The 22016-nt window shown below is 41.6% G+C and overlaps 1 protein-coding gene and 1 long non-coding RNA gene across 5 annotated transcripts in view; both read left to right on the forward strand.

Annotated features, from left to right (window-relative positions):
* The first annotated feature begins 159 nt into the window (after window positions 1-159).
* The window catches only part of pigk (phosphatidylinositol glycan anchor biosynthesis, class K), a 36807-nt gene continuing 14950 nt past the window's right edge, over window positions 160-22016 (forward strand). Inside the window, exons 1-11 of one of the 2 annotated variants that reach the window (XR_011088443.1) lie at window positions 160-306; window positions 508-561; window positions 638-729; window positions 979-1114; window positions 1209-1320; window positions 1410-1506; window positions 2519-2636; window positions 2739-2849; window positions 3410-3582; window positions 15111-15186; window positions 21819-21930. Coding sequence is in view for 1 of the 2 variants with exons in the window: in XM_049746792.2 (XP_049602749.1) it covers window positions 238-306; window positions 508-561; window positions 638-729; window positions 979-1114; window positions 1209-1320; window positions 1410-1506; window positions 2519-2636; window positions 2739-2849; window positions 3410-3582; window positions 15111-15186; window positions 19139-19255 (1155 nt within the window). In the remaining variant the exon portion in view is untranslated. Of the gene's footprint in view, window positions 307-507; window positions 562-637; window positions 730-978; window positions 1115-1208; window positions 1321-1409; window positions 1507-2518; window positions 2637-2738; window positions 2850-3409; window positions 3583-15110; window positions 15187-19138; window positions 21170-21818; window positions 21931-22016 lie in introns of those variants that run through there. The other variant, XM_049746792.2, reaches the window with a different exon arrangement.
* On the forward strand, window positions 6552-12378 carry LOC125984709 (uncharacterized). 3 transcript variants are annotated; one of them, XR_011088445.1, is made up of 7 exons: window positions 6552-7784; window positions 8640-8756; window positions 8978-9134; window positions 9425-9614; window positions 9744-9848; window positions 10461-10769; window positions 11845-12378. It is a non-coding gene; the product is annotated as an uncharacterized lncRNA (long non-coding RNA). The 3 variants fall into 3 exon arrangements; XR_007487041.2 differs by having other exon boundaries at window positions 6555-8756; window positions 10461-10610; window positions 10683-10769; XR_011088444.1 differs by having other exon boundaries at window positions 6554-8756.

Below are 22016 nucleotides of genomic sequence, written 5' to 3' on the forward strand. Positions count from 1 at the left end.
ATTCTCACGTTCTACAATATCGACTGAATGCGTGTGATCTTAAATGGCTTCTTGTAAAATCGGACCTCATCACAAACAATGAGTTTTCACGACATCATTTTATGAATTGCTAAGGCAACGTGTTACAAGCTTTTATTTTGACACTTTTCAACCGGAAGTACTCGTAGGACCGCACCGAGTGTCGAGCACTTTGCCTTCCTGGTTTCGCAGTTTCACTCCACTCCACTTCACTACTACATGATGAAAATACTCACTCTCGCTCTCTTCTTGAGCACCTTTTCCTCAACGAACGGCATAAATGTCGTGGTAAGCATCACCCCTCTGTGCTAAATCCTGATTATTTGACACCTTTATTCTATTGGGCGACGCAATTCGCCGGTTAGCCGGTTGGATCGCGTCCCTGTTAGCTTGCCGTGCTTTCATCCTCTGATCATTTCTTTTAACCGACATTATTTTAAAACGTGTGTATTTCTTTTGTCTTTTTACACTTTTTTTTTTTTTAACCAGGAGTCCGCCGGTCAGTTCTTCAGCAGCGGTCATACCAATAATTGGGCAGTTCTGGTCAGTTTCACACAGACGACGCGTCGCTTTGTGGACAATTTCTTTATCCATCTTAATACACGTGTGCTTTTAACAGGCGTGTACGTCCAGATTCTGGTTCAACTACCGTCATGTGGCAAACACCCTGTCCGTCTACCGAAGCGTGAAGCGTCTCGGCATCCCTGATAGGTGTGTGTGTGTGTGTGTGTGTGTGTCAGTCATTTATTGTTAAATCGAATATTTCCCATGTCAAGGGCTGCCATCTCTATGACGGCATTTTCAGTTGCCGTTACACCCAGTCCTCATCAAACGTTTTGCTTTTTTGCTATCATCAGATCAACAATAATTGGGCTTTTTACATTTTCCAGTTCTCTCCGATTTCCTCCGTCAACTCGTCAGCATTTTCTAGCGGATTTGACCTTTTGCTTGTTCTCTCAGTCACATCGTACTGATGCTGGCAGACGACATGGCTTGCAACCACAGAAACCCGAAGCCGGCTACCGTGTTCAGCCACAAGAGCTTGGAACTGAACGTGTACGGTGACGACGTGGAGGTGGACTACCGAGGTTATGAGGTACGTTTGGCGAGGACCAAGTTCAAGCCACCTCACCTTTCCCACCCCGTCATCGCCTTTACTTTTATGTAATGTTGCTGGGTCCATTTTCCAGGTGACTGTGGAGAATTTTCTGCGAGTTCTGACGGGGAGGCTTCCGCCCAGCACGCCGCGCTCCAAGCGTCTCCTGTCTGATGACCGAAGCAACGTTCTCATTTATCTGACAGGTCATTATGCAGTCATTTCAAAACTGACAAAAAGGAATGTCGGCAGTGTGACTCTTTGGTTTAGTTTAGTATTTGTGTGTTTTCTAAAGGACATGGTGGCAATGGCTTCCTGAAGTTCCAAGACTTTGAAGAGATCACCAATGTGGATTTGGGGGATGCCTTTGAGCAGATGTGGCAAAAAAGGAGGTAAATGATGACGTGTCAATAAAGCAGTGTGGCTTAGCACAAGAAATGAAACATCAGTATCTGTTGACACAATATTGTAGTGCAATGTTGTCATAATGGAACCCTAATTGTCACTACTTAACGTAGTATTATCTGGAATGCTGGACAAGGAACATGTTCACCACATGTGAGCACACAGACTATTGAAATGCTCCCAAGGACAAGCTGGGCTGAACTAATAACTTAATCCTTCTTTGCATTATAAACATAGATAAACACAACATAATGGCGGGAGCTCACGCTCGAGTCTATTTTGACAGGCTCATCTGGAGAGATGATGTCAGCACGTAAACAACGTACATTAAAGCAGCCTTTGTTAACGAACGGGGCTGTTTGTGTGCTCTGCTCCTGTGCTGCTGTTCTTCTTGGCAACAGAGTTCAAATGGGCTCAGTAGTCAACTCAACGGTCCCGTGTGTGAGATCAATAACGTCAATGAACTGAAGATCATTCCTCTCATGGTTGTTTTTTTCCTTAATGCGGAAAGGAAACATCTACTTGAGGGAGCCGTTCATTTGTCTGAATGACGCATGGGGTTACCGCTGTATCCACTCTTGAGAAAAAAATGTTATTTGTGAAGGGAGAAGGGAAAATAAGGTGCCAGACTTAGTTGCCTTAGCAACCGTTCAATGAAAGATGCTTTTAAGGGTGTGAGCATGAAACCTTCTCTTTTGACGTGTTGCGTGCGTGCGCGCGCGCGCGCGTGTGTGTGTGTGTGTGTGTGTGTGTGTGTGTGTGTGTGTGTGTGTGTGTGTGTGTGTGTGTGCGTGCGTGCGTGCGTGCGTGCGTGCGTGCGTGCGTGCGTGCGTGCGTGCGTGCGTGCGTGCGTGCGTGCGTGCGTGCGTGCGTGCGTGCGTGCGTGCGTGCGTGCGTGCGTGCGTGCGTGCGTGCGTGCGTGCGTGCGTGCGTGCGTGCGTGCGTGCGTGCGTGCGTGCGTGCGTGCGTGCGTGCGTGCGTGCGTGTGTGTGTCGCCAGGTACAACGAGCTGCTTTTCATCATCGATACTTGTCAGGGAGCCTCCATGTACGAGAAGTTCTACTCGCCGAACATCATTGCTCTGGCCAGCAGTCAAATTGGAGAGGACTCCTTGTCGGTGGGTTTCCCGCGAGAGCATATTAATAAACATTCACATTATTAACCGCTGTGTTGTGAAAGTACGAAGATTGACCGGTGGCGAATTTATCCTATAACGCAGCATCAACCCGATTTGTCCATCGGAGTCCATCTGGCGGATCGTTACACTTTCTACTTGCTGGAGTTCCTTGAAGACATCCACCCTACCAGCAAAGCTAATATGAATGATCTGGTGAGCTCATTTGCCTTCTCCCACACCATCACTTACAGTAGTTGTAATTATACTGCTCCCTGGTGGCCAAGTGAAAGAGCTGCATTCGTGACGCACAACACTCGTTGATTCTATTGACAGTCTTCAAAGAGTGACACGTGTTGCCTTAATGTTTTATCATGCTCAAATCTCTGTGCAACTCGCACACATGATTGACTAGCTGGACTTGAAACTGAATATACATGTGGACTTTTTGACATGATGGTTTGAATGTTGGCTCCATGCTGTGCTGACTCGTGGTGCTAGCTTGGCACACTAGGCAGCACCCGCATTTCACCCTAACCCTCCCTCCCTCTCCCCAATTCCAGCAAATATCAAATGGCCTGAAGGAATAGTCTCCGACTTCCATTTGTCACCTTTAATTACGTTTGTTCCGGTGCCTTTTTGAGATCGATGCGACGGATTTTTCGGACGTGCAGCAATGCATTCTTGGTTGTGGCTGACAGCTGAATAACAGGGTGACGGAGTACTGAATAACTTGTGATGGAGAGTGTGTCTAACTCGTTTTGTGTTTCCCGCAGTTCAAAATATGCCCCAAGAGCCAGTGCGTGTCCACTACGGGCTACCGTACAGACCTTTTCCTGCGCAACCCAGGAAGCGCCCTCATCACCGATTTCTTTGGTAACGTCCGCAAGGTGGAGCTCTCCAGGGAAACCATCAACTTGACCAAGCCCATCATTTTGGTGGAAGACAAGTAAGTCAAGCACACTTTCTAGTCTCTATGACAAATTCCTCTGGAAAATGGATCCTTCCTTTTCCCTTACATTCAGTATACGTACACTGTTGCTAATTAAAACGGCAGCACCAAAGTACCTTGGCTACTGTTATCTAGCACATCTGACCATTCTTATCAAAGTCAAAGTCAGCTTTATTGTCAATTTCTCCACATGCCAAAGACACACAAAGAAACCGAAATTTCGTTCCCCCCTATCCCACGGTGACAAGACATGGCCCACGATAGACAATCAAGTAAAACAAGTAAACAACAGCGTGCTGAATAAATAATGTATAAATAACACAACAAATAGGCGGCTCGGTGACGCACTGGGTAGCACGTCCGCCTCACAGTTAGGAGGGTGCGGGTTCGATTCCACCTCCGGCCCTCCCTGTGTGGAGTTTGCATGTTCTCCCCGGGCCCGCGTGGGTTTTCTCCGGGCACTCCGGTTTCCTCCCACATTCCAAAAACATGCTTGGTAGGCCGATTGAAGACTCTAAATTGTCCCTAGGTGTGAGTGTGAGTGAGATTGGTTGTCTGTCTCTGTGTGCCCTGCGATTGGCTGGCAACCAGTTCAGGGTGTCCCCCGCCTACTGCCCGATGACGGCTGGGATAGGCTCCAGCACGCCCGCGACCCCCGTGGGGACTAAGCGGTTCAGAAAATGGATGGATGGATGGATAACACAACAAATAAATAAATAAGAGGAGCAAAAAGGAGCAAGTGAGCGTACAGCAGACATTCTAGAAAAATAGCGCAACAGTGCCGCACGCTACACAGAAGGGGGTAGCGAGTTCAGGGTCCTAACAGCCTGGACAAAGAAGCTGTTGGCGAGTCTGGTGGTGCGGGAGCGCAGGCTCTTGTACCTCTTCCCAGAGGGCAGAAGGTCAAACAAAGAGTGAGCCGGGTGACTCACATCACTCGCAATCGAGGTTGCCTTGCGGGCGAGATGGGAGGTGTAAATGTCCTTCAGGGAGGGGAGCGAAGCAAAGGTTGTTTTTATTTCGTTTTCTAGATTAATTTAAAATGAATGAAGTGCCTGCGAATCAATATACACTTCAAAGAATAGATACTACCGTATTTTCCGGAGTATAAGTCGCACCAGCCATAAAATGCCCCAAAAAGTGAAAAAAACATATATAAGTCGCTCCGGAGTATAAGTCGCATTTTGGGGGGCAATTTATTCGACAAAATCCCACACCAAAAACAGTCATGAACGAGCAACAACAGGCTAAACAATAGCAACAACAGGCTAAACGATAGGTATGCTAACGTGACAAATACAAACAAAGAGCTGAGAACGGGCCTGACGTAACATATAGAGTGATTAAGGACAACTATTACATGAATAACATGTTTATAAAACCATCGGTGTCACTCCAATTCATTAAATAGCAACAACAGGCTAAACGATAGGTATGCTAACGTGACAAACACAAACAAAGAGCTGAGAACGGGCCAAATAATAATAAATAATAATAATAAATATAAGAGGAGCAAAAAGAGAGCAAGTGTACATACAGCAGACAGTGGACTTGGATATGGTGCTTTAAAGTGTTAATTGCTTTATTTGATGTTTTCTCTATTTTTTATGTTTTGAATATGTTCAAGATAAAGATATAAAAGCATGTGAAGTGATCAACTATATTAAAAATAACATGGGAAGTGGTCAATATACTTGTAAGTGATGTCTTAATGCTCAAGTAAAAATTTGTGAAATAAAACATATATAAGTCGCTCCTGAGTATAAGTCGCCCCCCCACCCAAACTATGAAAAAAAGCGCGACTTATAGTCCGGAAATTACGGTATCATTAGATTCCATTTGATTTTTAATTAAAAAGAGTACAAACTGGGTTTAAACTTTAATGAGAGGCTGTTGTCATTGGCTTTTAATGGAAGGGCGGTAAGCCAAATTTGATTGGATTGCTGTCATTGGCGCTTCTTCACTGGTTGTTTTGTCTGGCATACTCTCTAAATTCTGAGGTGCCCTCAGTTCATGAGAAAAACCGAGCTCTGCATTTCACTTTCGAGCTTTCCACAAAGTAGAAAGTTGCACAATTGCAGGGTAAAGCCACTCGATGCTTGTAGAGACTCTTCAATCTAGCCCTTATTACTTCAAGACCAAGCCACACGTCAATCGCAGTACCAAGACTGACCTGCGGGTGGCAGCAAACTGCCAGACAATACAAAGAAGGCGTCATAACTGCTGAGCTCAGAAGTGGCCATGCAGTAACTCCTCTGGTTACATACCTCATAACATCAATCTATCGACAATCGGTCCTTTGCTGACACATTGGAATTTATTGTCAATATTAGACTTTGCGGTTTTTGGCCGACACATAATTACATTAAAAAAAACATTAAAACTTCTCTCAGCCGCACAAATATTGGACTCAATAGAGCACTAAAAGCTTGTAGTCATAATGTTTAGTGTGGCTAATTAGTCATTAGAAGCGCTTGCGTGTCCTCTTTTATAGTCTTTGGCTGTTTTGATTCCCAAGGCGACTCACAACTTGCCATGTTACTTTACTATTGATTAGTAGCTGGCGGATCAATAATGCAGACCAGAAACATTGGCAGTTCAACCTAGCCTAGCCCTCTTAAGACACAAAATAAAATCATCATCAAGGTGATAGTGAATCAAACTGCTTTGAAATCAAGACAGCAAAAAAAAAAGGATAGCACGTGAATGGGCAGATATTTGCTTTTTATCCAAATGCTTGCTCGTCAAGACACACATTAATCACTGAATAGCTTCTGTAGTCTTTAAATTAAAAACACGAACAATAGACGCTAATTAGTTTAGTCACTGCTTTTGATTGCGCCCTAGCACTCATCCGGCAGTGCACCTTTATTTTAAGCTCTGTGAGTTAGTTGTTGGAGTATTTTTAGACGTTTCACTGCTGACAAACTAATCTACATATTAAATGATTAAATGAATCTACATATTAGTGATAATGAAAGTCATGTTGGCAACGCCGCACACTTGGCTAATGATGCCACCTTCCTTTGGGAAATAGATATTTATTTTTATGTTGGGGACAAGAAAAACATGCTTAAATAGGTCAACAACTCTTTCAATACCTGGTGAAACCAGATAATGAAAATGGGGAGCTCCATGTGTTGCCATAGAGATGGCGTATCCAAGGCACACACAACGTGGCTAATTAAACGGTTTTCAACATAAATGTTTTTATTTTAATTTGTGCACCACATTTTGGGATTACCTGATCTTAATCAGTCATGGTGAGCTTGCGCGCGCGTGTGTGTGTGTGTGTGTGTGTGTGTGTGTGTGTGTGTGTGTGTGTGTGTGTGTGTGTGTGTGTGTGTGTGTGTGTGTGTGTGTGTGTGTGTGTACTTGTTTTTATTAGTATGGGGGGTCCGAAGACAGGGAGCCCACCAACAAAGTGGGGCCCTGTGTCGTTGTGGGGTCCAAAATCATGGACCCCACTCGGGAAACCACTCTAAAACAGCTTGAAATGCTCTAACAACATGCCTCACGAATTTTTTTCACTTACCCCTCATGGTCGCAATGTTGAGAATTGTGTGTGTGAAGTGTGTGTGCTCAGTAGCGGCCCCCCGACCATGGCAAGTGGTATTGCAAGTATACACACTACCGGAAGTGTGTGTGATTCAACCAATCAGGGCACCTCGTGATCCGAGTGTTGATTAAGAAAATAAAATGCTATTTCCTGTAAATTTAAACCAGGTAATTATTATTTTAGTAACCATAGCAGCTAAAATAATACTGTAAACATAAAATTCCTGCATTACAATTGCAATTTATCTACGTTATTTAATATTCATTACACTTGCTTTATAAAAATACGCTCATTCTATTAGGCTTATTTTAAAAACTGTCTCGTGCATTTTTCATGTTCTAAACATAAAAATAAAGGTATAAATAAATAGTAATTTATTCTTTACCATCAGTTTACATATTAGTTAAATCAGCATCTCGTGCATTTTTCATGTTCTAAACATAAAAATAAAGGTATAAATAAATAGTAATTTATTCTTTACCATCAGTTTACATATTAGTTAAATCAGCAGGTATTGCATGTGTTAGCTTCATGCGGCTAAAACCACCAGCTTAACGTCACTTCGCCACGTGTGACGCCGCCAGACTGAGACTGCTCCGCGACGAAGACACGCTGCTCATAACGAAACACAACATACACGGTGAGTAAATCAACTGCATGTAAATACTAAGTACAAGAAACTGATGTAGAAATGCTTTTTGTCCAGACCCCGAGGGGTTTATATGCAATGATTATGGCTTCGGATTCGGTATATTGTCACTCGGATGGCGTAACGTTTTCCCCTCAGACAGTCCGGCTTTTTAACTTGTTATTCATCTTAGCTTGCAGTGGTTTTAAAAACAATGGTGTAAAAGAGAACGACAGAATGTATAATTTCTCCGTGTTATATTCAGGATGATTTCGATGTGCTAATGTTTCATAATTGCTAAGCCCAGAACCGGACTCTGGCCGTAATTGCCGAAACCACTTCAAAACTCGTCAAACACGTGTGTGCTCAGTGTTATGATATATCTGCATGTCTTCTGTATTTCTCGGTGGTTTTCTATCATGTAAGAATGCTTTCTTTAAATAACACAAGCATTCTGACGCAAATAAAACTATCCGGAAACTAGCTTATTGGCTAATTAGCTACCGCTAATCAGGATGCTACGTTCACTTTTCAAACACAAACATAATAAAAACGAGTTGGTAGCTCCTGAAAAGTATAACGAGTTATACTGGTAAAACTATTGAAATAACTTTTCTTTGGATGCAGCACCTGGTTGGAACTGTGACTAGTTAAAAGTAACAAAGCTCAGCTTCAAACCGACAAACATTTTCATTAATATATCAGTATTTTCTGAAAAATATTCTTTCTTTAATCACTCTTGTTCTGTTAGTTCTCAGGCCAGGCTTATTCCTTCAGTCTTTATACAGTGGATGATTACAAATCTTTTAAAATTAATATAGAGTGCTTGTTAAAGTTCTCTCTGCCATGTTTTGAATTATTTTTTAGAGCCAGAAATGTCCAAAAGGAAAGCAAGAAAAAAGCCTGCTGATGAAGCAGCCTTTTACATTTAATCCTCAAAGGACAAACCTGGACAAGTGGAAAGATTTATTGATGATCAAAAAGGTAATAAACTCATTTTTAGACCATTTATCCTAAGTATATATTTATTTATTTTATAAAACAACACAAAAAACAATCAAATTCAGATTGGTTGTTGTATTTCTGTTTCTAAGCGAGAACTTAGTATTAAAATTGTAAGATAACACCACAATTATTTGGTTAAAGGTGTATCTTAAAGAAATATTTTCTCATAACCAATGGTTTTATATAAAATGTCCTTGCAGGAAGAGGCGTGTTTGCTACCCAGCACTTTGAACAAGGAGAGTTCATCTTAGAATACAGGGGTCAACTTCTGTCAGCAGAAAAATGCCAAACAAGCAAGTACTCTGAAAAGGAGAGTACATTTCTCTTTGACTTTGAATGGCAGAATCATTACTGGTGGTATGTATATCCAAATATTTTCTATACAATAATTATGAACTCTAGAAAGAGACTGGAATAAAATACCCTAAATTAGTGAGTCACTCAGAAGCAATATTTCAATAACACATCAGGATTGTGGCATTAACAATTTTTTTTATTTAGTGCTATGACGTTCAAAAAGACATTGTTTCCCTCTCAACTTTTCTTTTGAAATGTTGCAAGTTTTTATTTCTGTAAGCCAACTTTTATTTTACTAAAAAACTAGTTATATGATACAAAATGTTTGATTTCTGTTTTTTCTTTCCTAGTATTGATGCATCAACAGAGGATGGCTCTCTTGGAAGATTAGTGAATGACAACCACAAGTCTCCAAACTGCACCATGAAAAAAATAGTAAATGACGAGCCCCATTTGTGCCTTTTTGCCATCAAAAACATAGAAATGGGAACTGAAATCGATTACAACTATGGTGATTCTAAATGGCCATGGCGTGAAAAAGTAAGTCAGTAAGATCAAGTATGCAAGTTGGAATATTAATTTGTTATTAAAAAAAGGAAGATTTTTGTCTCTTTTATTTGAATTACTCTCAGTATGATGTTGGTAAGTTATTTGTGGTTTTGATTCCAGGTGACAGGCTCTCAGGCTCCTGTTGACGGTGCGCTGCCTGAACCAGCCAGAACTTGGCAGGACTCTGGCCCTGATGATAACATCAAACAAGATGCCAGCCAACAGGTAACATTCAGTTAGACTTTGTTGTAAGAAATAAACTTTGTAGACCTTTTCTTGTTCTCTTAGTTTACAGCTTTTAGTTGGAAAGCTGTTCTTTAGTCAGAAGGTACCTTAAACAGCATTCAGCCAACCATTGGATCACATGGTTTTAGTGGTTCTCCTCATAGAGCCCAAACGAACCAGTGGCACACACACCTATAGAAGGATTGTTGAAACATGCGCCCATGGGTGTCCAACCAAGCCAATCATTCACACACACATAACAGATTTCTGATGGCTACTTGTGGGGCCCTCCGTATGGATCTAAGGTTGTCATGGTTATTCCAACCAAGCCAATCATTCACACACACATAACAGATTTCTGAAATATGGTTTCTTGTGGCTTCTTTGTTGTAAATTTTGGAGCCTTTTCCATGTTTTATATGTAAAATTTCCTGTGATATAAGGTTTTGGCATATTTCAGAGGATGTGTACAGCACCGGTCGTCTACCAGTTAAGATATTGGACAGAAATTTTAATTATTTTGAGCAAAGAAATTCTAGTCTTTATATTAATACAGCATATAAGAGTAGCTTGCAGAAACTAACAACACATTTCTTTTAATTCCCTCCATAGAGCTATCAATTATCAAAGGAGTTTCTCAAAGTGGACTACTCAGACAGTGATGATACTGACAATGATTCCCAAAAGGACTGCTCTGTACCTCTGCAAATCAATCTGCTCAAAACAAGAGTATATTAAATTTGACCAAGCATTCTTATACAGGTGCAGTTAATTTTTGTTTTAGAATATTGCTATACTGTGTTTTTTTTCTGTACTTAAAAATCATCATTTCAGATGGGCTGATCCCAGAAGTGATAGAAGTGACCTCTTGTACCTCCGCATCTCGTGGCCCAAGTAATGAAAAGTCTGCCAAAAAGGGAGGTGAGTTTAGAGTAATCCTTTTCAATATATAACTTTATCACAGTTGCTTTTAAATTGCCCAATTGTTACTACTGTATCAGTATCTAATTATCCTCACATATGCTGCTTACTAAGATTTAGATGACCCAAGCAAGATATATTAAACCCCACTTGACTTTTTTTCTTAGACATGTAAGGTCTAAACTTTTGAATTTTGTCATAAAATGAAAATTGACCCATCATTTCTCATGTGAGTTACAGGTCATTGCTAACCTTGATTATATGTGAGATGTTTGTTTACATCTATTTTTAAATAGGGGTAATGTATACATGACACATTTACCTCAAAAGAGAGAAAGAAAAATTGCTCTAGATTAACCTATTAGTGAATATGCAAATTCACACATTGTCACACCAAGGCAGATACCATTCTTATACAGCTTGCATTTAATTTTTTACACACTATATATTTCCAAATTTACTTTTATCATCTTTGTTTGTCCATGTGTAGCACGTTATCAAAGCAAATTCCCCATACATGTAAAACACTGTCTGAAAAAAGTTTTTCTCTGATTTTTATTTTTTATTTTCCCTGATTTTGCAACAACTTGTATCTGTTCTTAATGGTTTTGTCAGAGAAATGGTGCATCCCAATGTGCTGCCATGGTGGAGTTTGACTGCCTGTGCAACCTCTGTAGGGTCCAGGAATTGCTTCATCTACCAGCAGTGACATTCTGGTCAAATGCAAAACTGCTTAAAAGTAGTCAAGAAAATGAGAGACCTCTTTCCCCCACCACCAAAACTGGGGGCATTCTAATGTTACCCTTTTGTGCATCTATTTTTAATTTTGTTAATATCAAAACAGCTGACACTGAAGACCACCTAGCAACTTAAATGACCGGATTAATATCTCAGATATTAACTGATTTACTTATGTCTATTGTAGGCTCATCACTGTTGACAAAGATAGTTGACGTTATAAAATATCTCATTTGAATTATATTGTCGGATAATTGTACATAAAGTGAATGTATTCTTTATGCAATTTTGTTCTAATTAAGTTGTAAACTAAAAAGTGCTCTTCCTATGCCCTTAGGTAACGGAAAAGTTGTGAAAAGAAGCTGGACCCCAGAGGAATGTGCTGCAGTAAATAAACATTCAAGGAAGTATATATTGACAAATCAGGTTTCTGGTAAGCTTGACTGCGAGAGATGCATTGCTGCAGAACCACAAGCACCGAGCTGTTAAGTACTTTGTCAAAAAGAGAATAACCACCATGAGGAGAAAATATGAGTGAAACAGCTTCCCTTAACAGAGATAGAAACACATGGCTGGTCCTGTTTCACCATTTGTTCACTATTTGTTTGTGATTTTTTTTATGCTCCACTTCTCCTGTTCGTAAATGTTAGATTAAATAAGTTTCTTTATTCATTGGCTACATTTGTAATGTGTCCATTTAAAATTTTGACTCAAGACAATTATTACTTGTAAATCCTGTGTACTTTATAGTTAGCTAAAATGCAGAATTTAAATATTTTAAAATGTACCAATATGACTGAACAAATTGAAGAATATTAAGACTGTGACCAAGGAAAATGGACCAGAATCTGAATAAAGACTTCAGAATGTATTTTAGAATGCACATTTCAATGTATATCTAGTATATTTAGCCAGATGAAAGTATTAATAACACTAACAAATTTTTTAGGTTTTCTCAAATGATTAAGTCCACACAAATGCATGTTTGGGTTAGATTAGGGTTGGGGTTGAACTTGATAGATCCTCTTTATAAAGGCAGACCTAACAAGTCTTAAATCTTAACAGCAAGCTCCATAACTGGCTAAAAAAATAATGTGTGTATAGGTAGACCTCTTAAGGTTGAAATATTAAAAGCGATCCCCATAACTGACTAAAAATCTCATGTGTGTAAAGGTGGACCCTGCAAAGCCGGAATGTTAGAAACAGGCCCCAGATATGACTGAAAAACTGACATGAAAAAAAAAGTTTCAAATTGTGTTTATTGAAAGTGATTTTTAGTAACAAGATTTTTTTTGGGACTTGCCTGATTTTTTTCATAGTTCTTGGACCACTAGAAAGGGTGGACCCCAGAACTCGGTAAAGTAAGTTGGGTCCTGCAGAGGGAGGTTAACAAGGATGTGTGTGTGTGTGTGTGTGTGTGTGTGTGTGTGTGTGTTGGTCGTCAATCCTGGCTAATTAAATGGTATTTTATCTCCTGCACCCCCCTCGAGGGCACCCCTCACTTTATGAATCTCTGAGTTAAACCGATGGGTTGAAAAGTCAGTCTGGCCAATTAAACGGAATGCAAAGTTAAACACGGGATTTGTCCGGCGCACCCCCTGAAGGGAGCACCAGAGCGCTATGTGATTCAAACCAGTGGGCGAGTCAGTCCAAGCCATTTAAATGATACGTGCAGCTGGATAATTTATCACATGGTGCATCATAATTTGCGATTGGAGAGTCAGTTCAATTAAATTATATCACTGCGGTCCTCATATCGCTAGAAGACCCCCCCCAAAAAAAGCCATCTTGCTCGGTCGGGTTACAGAATGCTGCGATAATATCAGTTTGTGGAAAAAATATCAAATTGACCACATTTGGACTTGCAAAGTTTTTGCCCGACAGCGATGAAACGTAATGTATATTTTTATTTGATAATCCATTTTTAGCTCCCACCAATGAAATGCTACGTCGAATGTAATAATGTTGTTAAACTTGCGCACCATATTCTGAGCATCTCTAATTTAAACCAGAAGGGTCGACGGTCGACCAATGAAACGGTATTTCATATTTTTTTAATTTGATCTGGCTTACCCCCTTGAGGATGCATCACAATTTGGAATGACTTGATCCAAAACGGTCAATTCAATTCAGTCGGGTCAATGAAATGTTTTTGGTTTTAGTTTTTGTCGGCTGTAGAGGACAACGAGTGGAGTCAACAGGCTGTTATTAAATATTGCGCTGCTTGAATGGCCACTTTTGGCCACCGGCTGTCTTTCACTTCTCTCTCCTCGAAGCTCTCTCCAAGCGGCCATTTTTCCTCGCAACAAGCTGCTCTTCCATGAAGTGAATTGCACTTGATTGAGAGGACATATTAATGGAGCGTTCAGCCCCTTCTTCATTATTCGCACGGCTTAACAATGTAATGACATTTTGCGCCGTTAGTCATCTCCTGTTGACCGAAAGGTGGCCCGACGAGCTTTTTGCCGAGTTCATTTTCCAAGCGATTCGCAGGTCAATTTATTTGATTTGTGATCCAGTCGGCCAAAGTTTCTTAGCGGAGAATTTGTTTGACCTGAAGATGGCGGCCGCAGACAGCGAGGCTCCGCCCGTTTGAGAGATATACGCAATAAAGTGGAAAGTGCTCTCGATTGAATTGCCTCATAGTCGACTGGCCTCGCGGCCATTTCTTTCTCTTTGTCTTTCTTTGTCCTCATTTTTTCACGTACGCACAAAGAGACTACCGCATATGACAATAGTGGACAGAGCAAAAATGACACGGCTAGTGGCACCGAGGGAGACGGTTGTGTGGAGGCATCCATCCGTTGTGCTCAAGTGCAACGCCCTGCTCTGCTCAACTATTTTTGCCTGCCACGTTGTCTATTAAGAGCACTTTTGGAGGAAACCTAAGATTTTGCTTGCTTTATTTAAGTGAAGGAGAAGAGTGCTTTTTTGTTTTGTCAGGGAAAACCTTGGATTTTCAAATGTCAACCTTTTAGTTGAGTCTTGCTCAAAGAGAATTTGCAATTGAAAAGACCAAACAATGTCTGGAAAAATAGAGAAGTGCTCCAATATTGCAGACAAGTACTTGACCTAATTAGTGCTGCGTGCGAATGAAATGCACCCGTGATTGATTGTCTTATCTGACACCGTTTCCATTGTTTGAGCTCGTATAGTGTCTGGATTTCTTTTATTTTATTTTTAAATCTACACATTCAAGTTGTCAACCAATAGTATCCAATCAACCTGCTTTTTCAAGACTTAAATGGTATTGTTGTAAGGAATTGATCGCAATTACCTTTGAAGGGCAAGTGCAAGAAAACAACCCAAGATTTAACCTTAGCGTTCACAATCGTCTTTCCATTGTGGTGCAAATTGTCGCAGAAATACTGCTGTGGCGCTATAACCGAAGAGTTGACATTTCCTGCTTCTGCCTTTTTCACGGAACCCTGCGAAGGCAGGATATTACTGTCTGATGATTGTCTTATTTTCAGTTGTCCTGCTTCAGTTACACCTTTGATAGCACCTCCAAAGTCAGGAAATTGTCTACCGTTTCAAACCAATGGGTGGCCGCTTACCATTCGAAAAATCTAACCCAAAAACCTCTTTTTTTTCCTGCTTTAGTTCTGAAAGTGGAGAGCTGCAAAAGGAGTTGCAGTCGTACGTGGATCAGCTGCCAGTGTCTGAGATCATTCATCAGGTAAGACACACACACACAAACAGACTCGCTGTACGACACGCACACACATTGTTACCTCGAGCTCACCTTCGTGTCAATTCAAGTGCGTCCACGCTTCATTTGGAGGTTGCATAGAAAGTTGTGCAGGACAAGCCTTGGCAAATGGCTTTGTGCCGTTTCCATAGCTACGGTGGCAACTGTGAAATATGGCACAATGGACATTTGCGCAACAGTGTTTTGTTACCAGTTAGGTTTTTTTTTTTTTTTTTTTTTTTTGGGCCATGCTTTGTATTCAAGTAGCCAAGCTGTTTTTCTGTACCAATATGCATTACAGACGCAAGTGCACATGCCTCATTTGTACGCAGAAGCACGGTTCAAAGGACTAAACATTTCACTCAAAAGACAGAATCCAATGAATATTTACTGTAAATCTTGTTGGCAATTCTACTCTGGTCTGATTCCTTCCTCAACAAAGTCTGTTCCTTTTCTTCATCTTCAAAGTATTGCTCTCAGATTGGTTGTTTCACCTGAGCTGAGCATCCCCAAGGGCTTTCTTTGTGCAATTTGCGCGGACGGAGCCAAGCCCCTGAGACTGGCCCACCAAACCACTCGGGTCCAATCAAATTCCGGTTAAGAACCATAGTTGTTGACCCCTCATTTTAATTCCCAGCAGGAAATGACAAACCTGTTTGAAGTTGGTTGCTAGGCAAAACAGTCTGTGAGTGAGGTCTGATTCATAGAGAATCAATAGATTCTTCACGTCACTCCAGAGCCTTGTGTATGTTTCTCCATTCTCTAACCCCCACCCTTAAATTTCACATCTGTCTTTCAGTAATATACTTTGTTTCATTTCCATCCATAATCGAATCGTGTGTGTAAAAATAGTACATATTGTTGGACACTTTTTTCAAGGTCCCACTTTTGGTCAGCGCCAGTTTAGTATTTTACAGTCCCTCTCTCCCTCCCTCTGATTTATTTCCCATGCCTGTATTATAGAATGCATCACCCCAGGGGTCCCCTGCCTGCCACAGAGTCTTGATTATATTCTGGCACTCCTATTTACAGTTGTAGGTCCTCCTATCTGGCCATCTGCACTAAGGGTCAGGCTCCCCCGTAGTTTATTGACAGCTCCCCCCTTTGCCCGCCTCCTTCCGATTTGCTGCCGTGCGGCCAGAATCCCCCGACGATGCATCTTTGTACTTCAAATTCAGACGCACTCGAGTGATGAAGTAAGATGTGAGCCAGCTTGGTAGCGACTCCATGTCTCCAATATGCCCAAGAGGGTCTGCCGCCTGTGGCGACAAACGCAAATCCAATCATTGATTGTCTTCTCGGCGCCCGGCGGAGCATGCGCCGACTTGTAAATAGGGAAGTCATCAGAATGGCTGACAGCGAATATGCGTGCATGTGTGTGTAAAGTCGATTGATTAATGTCCTGTCACTGTCACTCCACTCTCTTCTCTTCTCATCCCATCCCATTCAGTCCATTGGACCATTGCTGGAAAGAAATCACTCACTCCTCTCTTGTGTTTTGTACTTTCTTTCATTATTTGGCCCGCTGTTCAGCGGCTACAAAATTGTTATTTAGGCTTCCGCCGGCTTGACAATACGCCTCCAAAGAATTGAGGGTGTCAAGTGTGCACGGTGGAAATGAATTCCTTGCCGCCTTCGTCGCTCGCAAACGGCGAGACTCCTTCCAAAGTGGACGTGGATCAGAGTCCTTTGCCACCTCCGCTCTTATTTATTCCATTAGAACTTGAAATGTGCCTGTGCGCAGCCCTAACAAATGATGGAATTTAGAACAACCAAATAAATACATTTTGTATGAGAATAATAATGTGCCTTCGTTCACATTAGGTACAGTAAAGGAGCAAAGCACGGAAGTACCTTTCTGAAACAGATTTAATGAGAGTGCAGTACTAGCAGGAAATGAAGTCAACTTCCCATCCAACAAAACAACCAATTTCGGATTGGGATAAGTAGCACAATTTACAATTGTCAGGAATTAGTCAACAGACACATCACATTCTCGCAAATTTGCGCTCTTGCGAGAGTGATAAGACCCTCGTTCTGTACGAAAAAAAATGAAATCAAATAAGACATGACATGATATTAGTGGTGGGGAGCATGTCATGGGAGCAAGGCAATTGAGTGCAATAAAAATCCACTGCCACGCTCGGCTGACATCATTTGTAGCTGTTTTCGACCTTGCTCGTGTTACTGACCACTGTCAGCATCTCATGTTAATTATCTCCAATCAGTCTGATGGCTTTGCCATTGATTGATTTATACCGGCCAATTGAATATGCAACACAGAGGCGGCGTAATAAGCTGCTTCAGTGAACGGTTCAATCAGTGAAGGTCACCAAACAGGCAGGCAGGCAGGCAGCCTTCCTCTCTTACCCGTTGATCGTCCACGTGCTTGTCCTTTTATTCATGCCCCATTAAATCAAATATCATGTAATATGTACATTAGTCTGAAGAAAAAGTGACAGCGGAGAGAAGAATGACACTCGCGTGCATCTCTGAAAGAGAAACAGTGAAGTGAATAAGCAATGACAGCAGCAGCGCCCATCACAAAAGCCTGAGAAAGGAGCAGAGCGACAGTAACATGCTAAGCACAAGCCCGATTGATTGATTGATTGATTGATTGATTGATTGATTGATTGATTGATTGATTGATTGATTGATTGATTGATTGGTTGATTGATTGATTGATTGAAGTCAGCAGTCCACAAAAGCCTGGAAAAACAAGTCCAGAGTGTCTTGTTATTTTCACCGGGTGCTAACGACTTGCTCATTTCGCTCGGCTGACTCCATATGTTCCTTGCCTTCTTGCTAGCAGCGCTGATAATGTGACTTTGGGTCAGTGGCATGCCTCCGTCTCCCATATGTGCTCATCTTCCTCCACTCTAAACACACACTTCAGCTTCTCCTGACGATCACACGGCATTAGCGAAGACCTGACATGTCCGTTTATAGCAAGTTCTCAGACGCTAGATTCTTGTTATCATAGCTGTGGGCCAACTCATTTGCAAGTGAAACTAAGGAAATCTATATAGAAAGCAAAGTTGTGGTGTATGCCCAATATTATAAACCCATCCAAGATCTTAGCATACAGCTGATTAGCCCCTCATGATTTATACACCATACTTGAATATGGATGCTATTGCTGTCCAGCTTCCAACTTTGAGGAACAATTTAGTTTTTAAATCATGCAGCATCTCCTACATCTTCTTTTCCTTGCAGCTTTACACGTTAAGCTACCACAGTGGGTCAGCAATGCAAAGTCATTATTATTATTTTTTTTAACCTTAAAAGTGCCAAGCCGACGCTCACCCGTGCTCGAATCTGGTTGTTCACACAGCCTTACAAACTTGAAGTCATTAACATTCAGTGCAGGGAGTGAAGCTCCATTGATTTCTCTTTGATCAATTGAGCAATTAAATATACGATATTTGCTGTCCAACGTTGGTGAGATTTACTGATGACCGTGGTCATTTGCCAGCATAGTCATGTAACTTGCTGTGAAGATATCCATAATGTCAGCTTCTGTGGAGAGTAATAACGAAAATCTCTTTAAGTGCTTGCTCGCTGTGTATGTATGTTTTTTTCTATTTCTCCCCACCACCATTTCTAGAGGTTAACTCATCGGAGTGCGGAATATTGCTGTTGCATTAGCATATAAATGGTGCACCTCGCGATGCACGTTTTAATACGAAGAGGAAATTTAAAAGTATAATGCTAAACAAAATGATGATGCGCCGCTACTAAACGGGACAAACATGAGGCGAGGGAGGTATACCGTCCATGCCAGCCGGCCGGCCTGCCATGGTGAATGACAGCGCAATCAGTGGTAGGCTCAACGAGAAGAAATATGCTCACTATTACGCTACTAAACTGTATCCCCCCCTCCCTCCTTCTCGACCCGTTCCTCCATCCCCCTTATCACCTTACATCACCACCCCTGTAGAAGCCCAAACAGAAAGACTGGCACCCCCCCGATGGCTTCATCCTTGGCCTCTGGACCCTCATCCTGCTTGTGTTTTTCAAGACGTACGGCATGAAGCACCTCAAACACATCTTCTGAGACCAAGAGGATTTTTGTAAAGCCGTATTGAAAGGGAACCTCCACTAATGTACGGCAACGCGACTGCGAGGCCATGGTCGCCGCTTTGTTTTGACACTGTGACATTTGTCTGTGTTTTCTTTTTTTTCTATTTAAACTGGATGTTTGGTTTGACTTTTTGAATGGTCTGGGAAGCGTGGCAGTGAAATTTGGAGAAATGGGAATTGTGTGACTTGGACTATGTAGCGCAATTCCAGCCAGTCCTTGAATAAGAATTGAATGGCTTTGAGCGGAGGTTCTGCTCAGCATATTTTTGTGTCCAAACTGCCAGGCCAGACAGAGAGGGAAAAGAAAATGAGACGGCACCCGTCTGATCGGCGACAACTGGCGCCGCTGAGGGTCGACTACGTTACATCTCCGCTGTCAGCGCGCATTACACCCGTCACATCGTGGATAACAATCCTACATAATAGCGACTTTCACCAAATTGCCCTCCCCGTCGAAACATCCGTCAGCTCTCTGACCGACAGCTGTTTGCGTGGCCGTTTGCAATAAGTGACTGATAAGCCAGTCAGCCAGCCAGTAAGCCAGCCAGCCAGCCAGCCAGCCATCCGCTAAGCCATCCCGAATGGATCGTTTGTGATATAATGGGCTTTCTTTTCATTTCTCTTTCCCCTTTTCATTCCTGGCTTGACACTACATCACAGCCTCATTGCCGGAAGGACTGATGAAGCGCACGGGCCGGGCTGGGCCGGGCCAGGCCGGGGTAAGCCGGGCCTGGCCGGGCCGCCTCCCCTCTCTGAAAGCAGACAGCTGCTGCATCAGCCGCCCGGGTGCCTTTCTTCTTATGCATTATTAATAGCGTGCGCACGGCTTCCTTCCTTCCTTTTCTGTCTTATTTCCTGCCATCCAATTCCCACGGCTTCCTTCCTTCCCCTTTTTGGTTGAGCTAAACATGTTTTACTGCCTCATTTTGGCAAGCTGCCGGCGCTCTGATTATAGATGAATGGCTGAATTAAAAGAACAAATTTGTCTCCAACTGCTGGTAAGCGACAATATTGAGCTTTCCTAATGACTTGGCGAACCTCCTCTTACTGCTGCAAGTGCCTCCCTCGAAGGTGATAAGACGCTGTACGATTTTTGGCTGTCTCTGAAACGGTTTGAACTTGTGCCACTTTTGGGCTGTGCGACTGACTGTAAAGCGGGCCACGAGGTGTGTCACAAAAGATTTCAAACCCGTGATGGTGAAGAGCAGCTCTTTGAGAAGCCTCGGTTGACGGTCCAAATTTGCTCCTGTCTTTTGTGATACCGACACACCTCGTCAGCCTGCTCCATTGAAAGAATGACAAACTAAAAGCAAGCCCGAAAGGTTTTGACTATGTGAAATGAAGCTGAAACATTTCAGGGAACATTTGCTTTGGACTGTCAATCATTTCCAAATGTATTATAAATTATTGGCATTCTGGCTTGCTTCATCATAACTGGGTGGGTAGGCAATTTACTTGGAATGAGACCAAGCCTGTCGTTATGCTTGGAAAGATTTTAATAGTCTGAAGTTTATTATTGCTGTCCAAGGAAAATCCAGTGATATTTGCTTTAAAAAAAAAATAAAAAAAATGGCGACTTACTTTTCAAGGAAACGACAAAATGATTTTCACAAACAAAGCAAGTTTGCCATAAGCATATATGCTGACAGATTTGGACTATGCTTAAAAATCATGAATTTTGAGATACATCGTCCTAATGAGTCCAAACATCTGGTGGTCACTCTGAAGCGACTTGTTTGTAATCAATAGACTTGGAAATACGAGCTTTTCATTCGACAGCATCATAATGATGTCTTTTTGGCACTAGACTACTGATTTTTGTCTGCTCTTTTGTATTTGTGAAGGATCTTCATTAACAATAATAATAAAAAAATATTTGAAAAAGAAACTTTTCCTTGTCTGAATCTTGATCGATTGCTGCTAAAAAGCTAATCCACCAACTGATCAAAGTAAATAGGATTTCATTTTGACAGTTGCACCAAGAAGCTTGTTGTGAAAACGTCAACACCAAGTCCTGTCAAATTACGGTTTATCTAACGCACCACAGAATTTAATATCTTATTGATTTTTCTTCTTTTTTTGCGAGTGGGAGAAACGCTCAGGAATGGTGATTAGATTTTAGCAGAGAAGGTCAACTTGAGCAAACATCTCCCTCGTTCCCTACCTGTAGAACAGATTTTTTTTTTCCTTATGCCAGTAATGACATTTACTGATGACTTTTCAAAATAAGTTGGGTGGAAAAATGAACTGGCAAAAACAAAATTCACTTGAAGCATGAAGTGCTTGAAATGATATTCCTTTTAAATACGGATTTAGCGGTTCTATGAACAGTCTGTCATCTTAAATGTCTTACTGAATTTATTCATAGAGACTTAAAATCTTCTTTTCCTTTCAGCTTTTTAACTCCAGGAATAATTTTTTGATTTTTTTTTTTCTTATCTTCCCAGGAAGAGTAACAAGCAATACCGCAATCTATTTTATGAATCAATCTGTGAATCTTCTGAACTCCTGTTTGATGCCCGTTTTGTATTTGGCAGACTAATGCTGCTGAAGGAGTTGTGCCATAGCCTGGCTGTAGTCAAGAGTGTCATCTTTTTTTTTAAATGGCAAACTCATTGACACTGTCAACAGCACCTCTGCTGGTTGGAGGTAAGACTTGCACTCCCATTTTGACATCTTTGCTTCAAGTACTATTTCCATGAATTGAACACGCATCATAAGGTTAAAAGGTCACA

This window comes from Syngnathus scovelli, chromosome 17 (genome assembly GCF_024217435.2).
Source record: "Syngnathus scovelli strain Florida chromosome 17, RoL_Ssco_1.2, whole genome shotgun sequence".
NCBI classification, from domain to species: domain Eukaryota; kingdom Metazoa; phylum Chordata; class Actinopteri; order Syngnathiformes; family Syngnathidae; genus Syngnathus; species Syngnathus scovelli.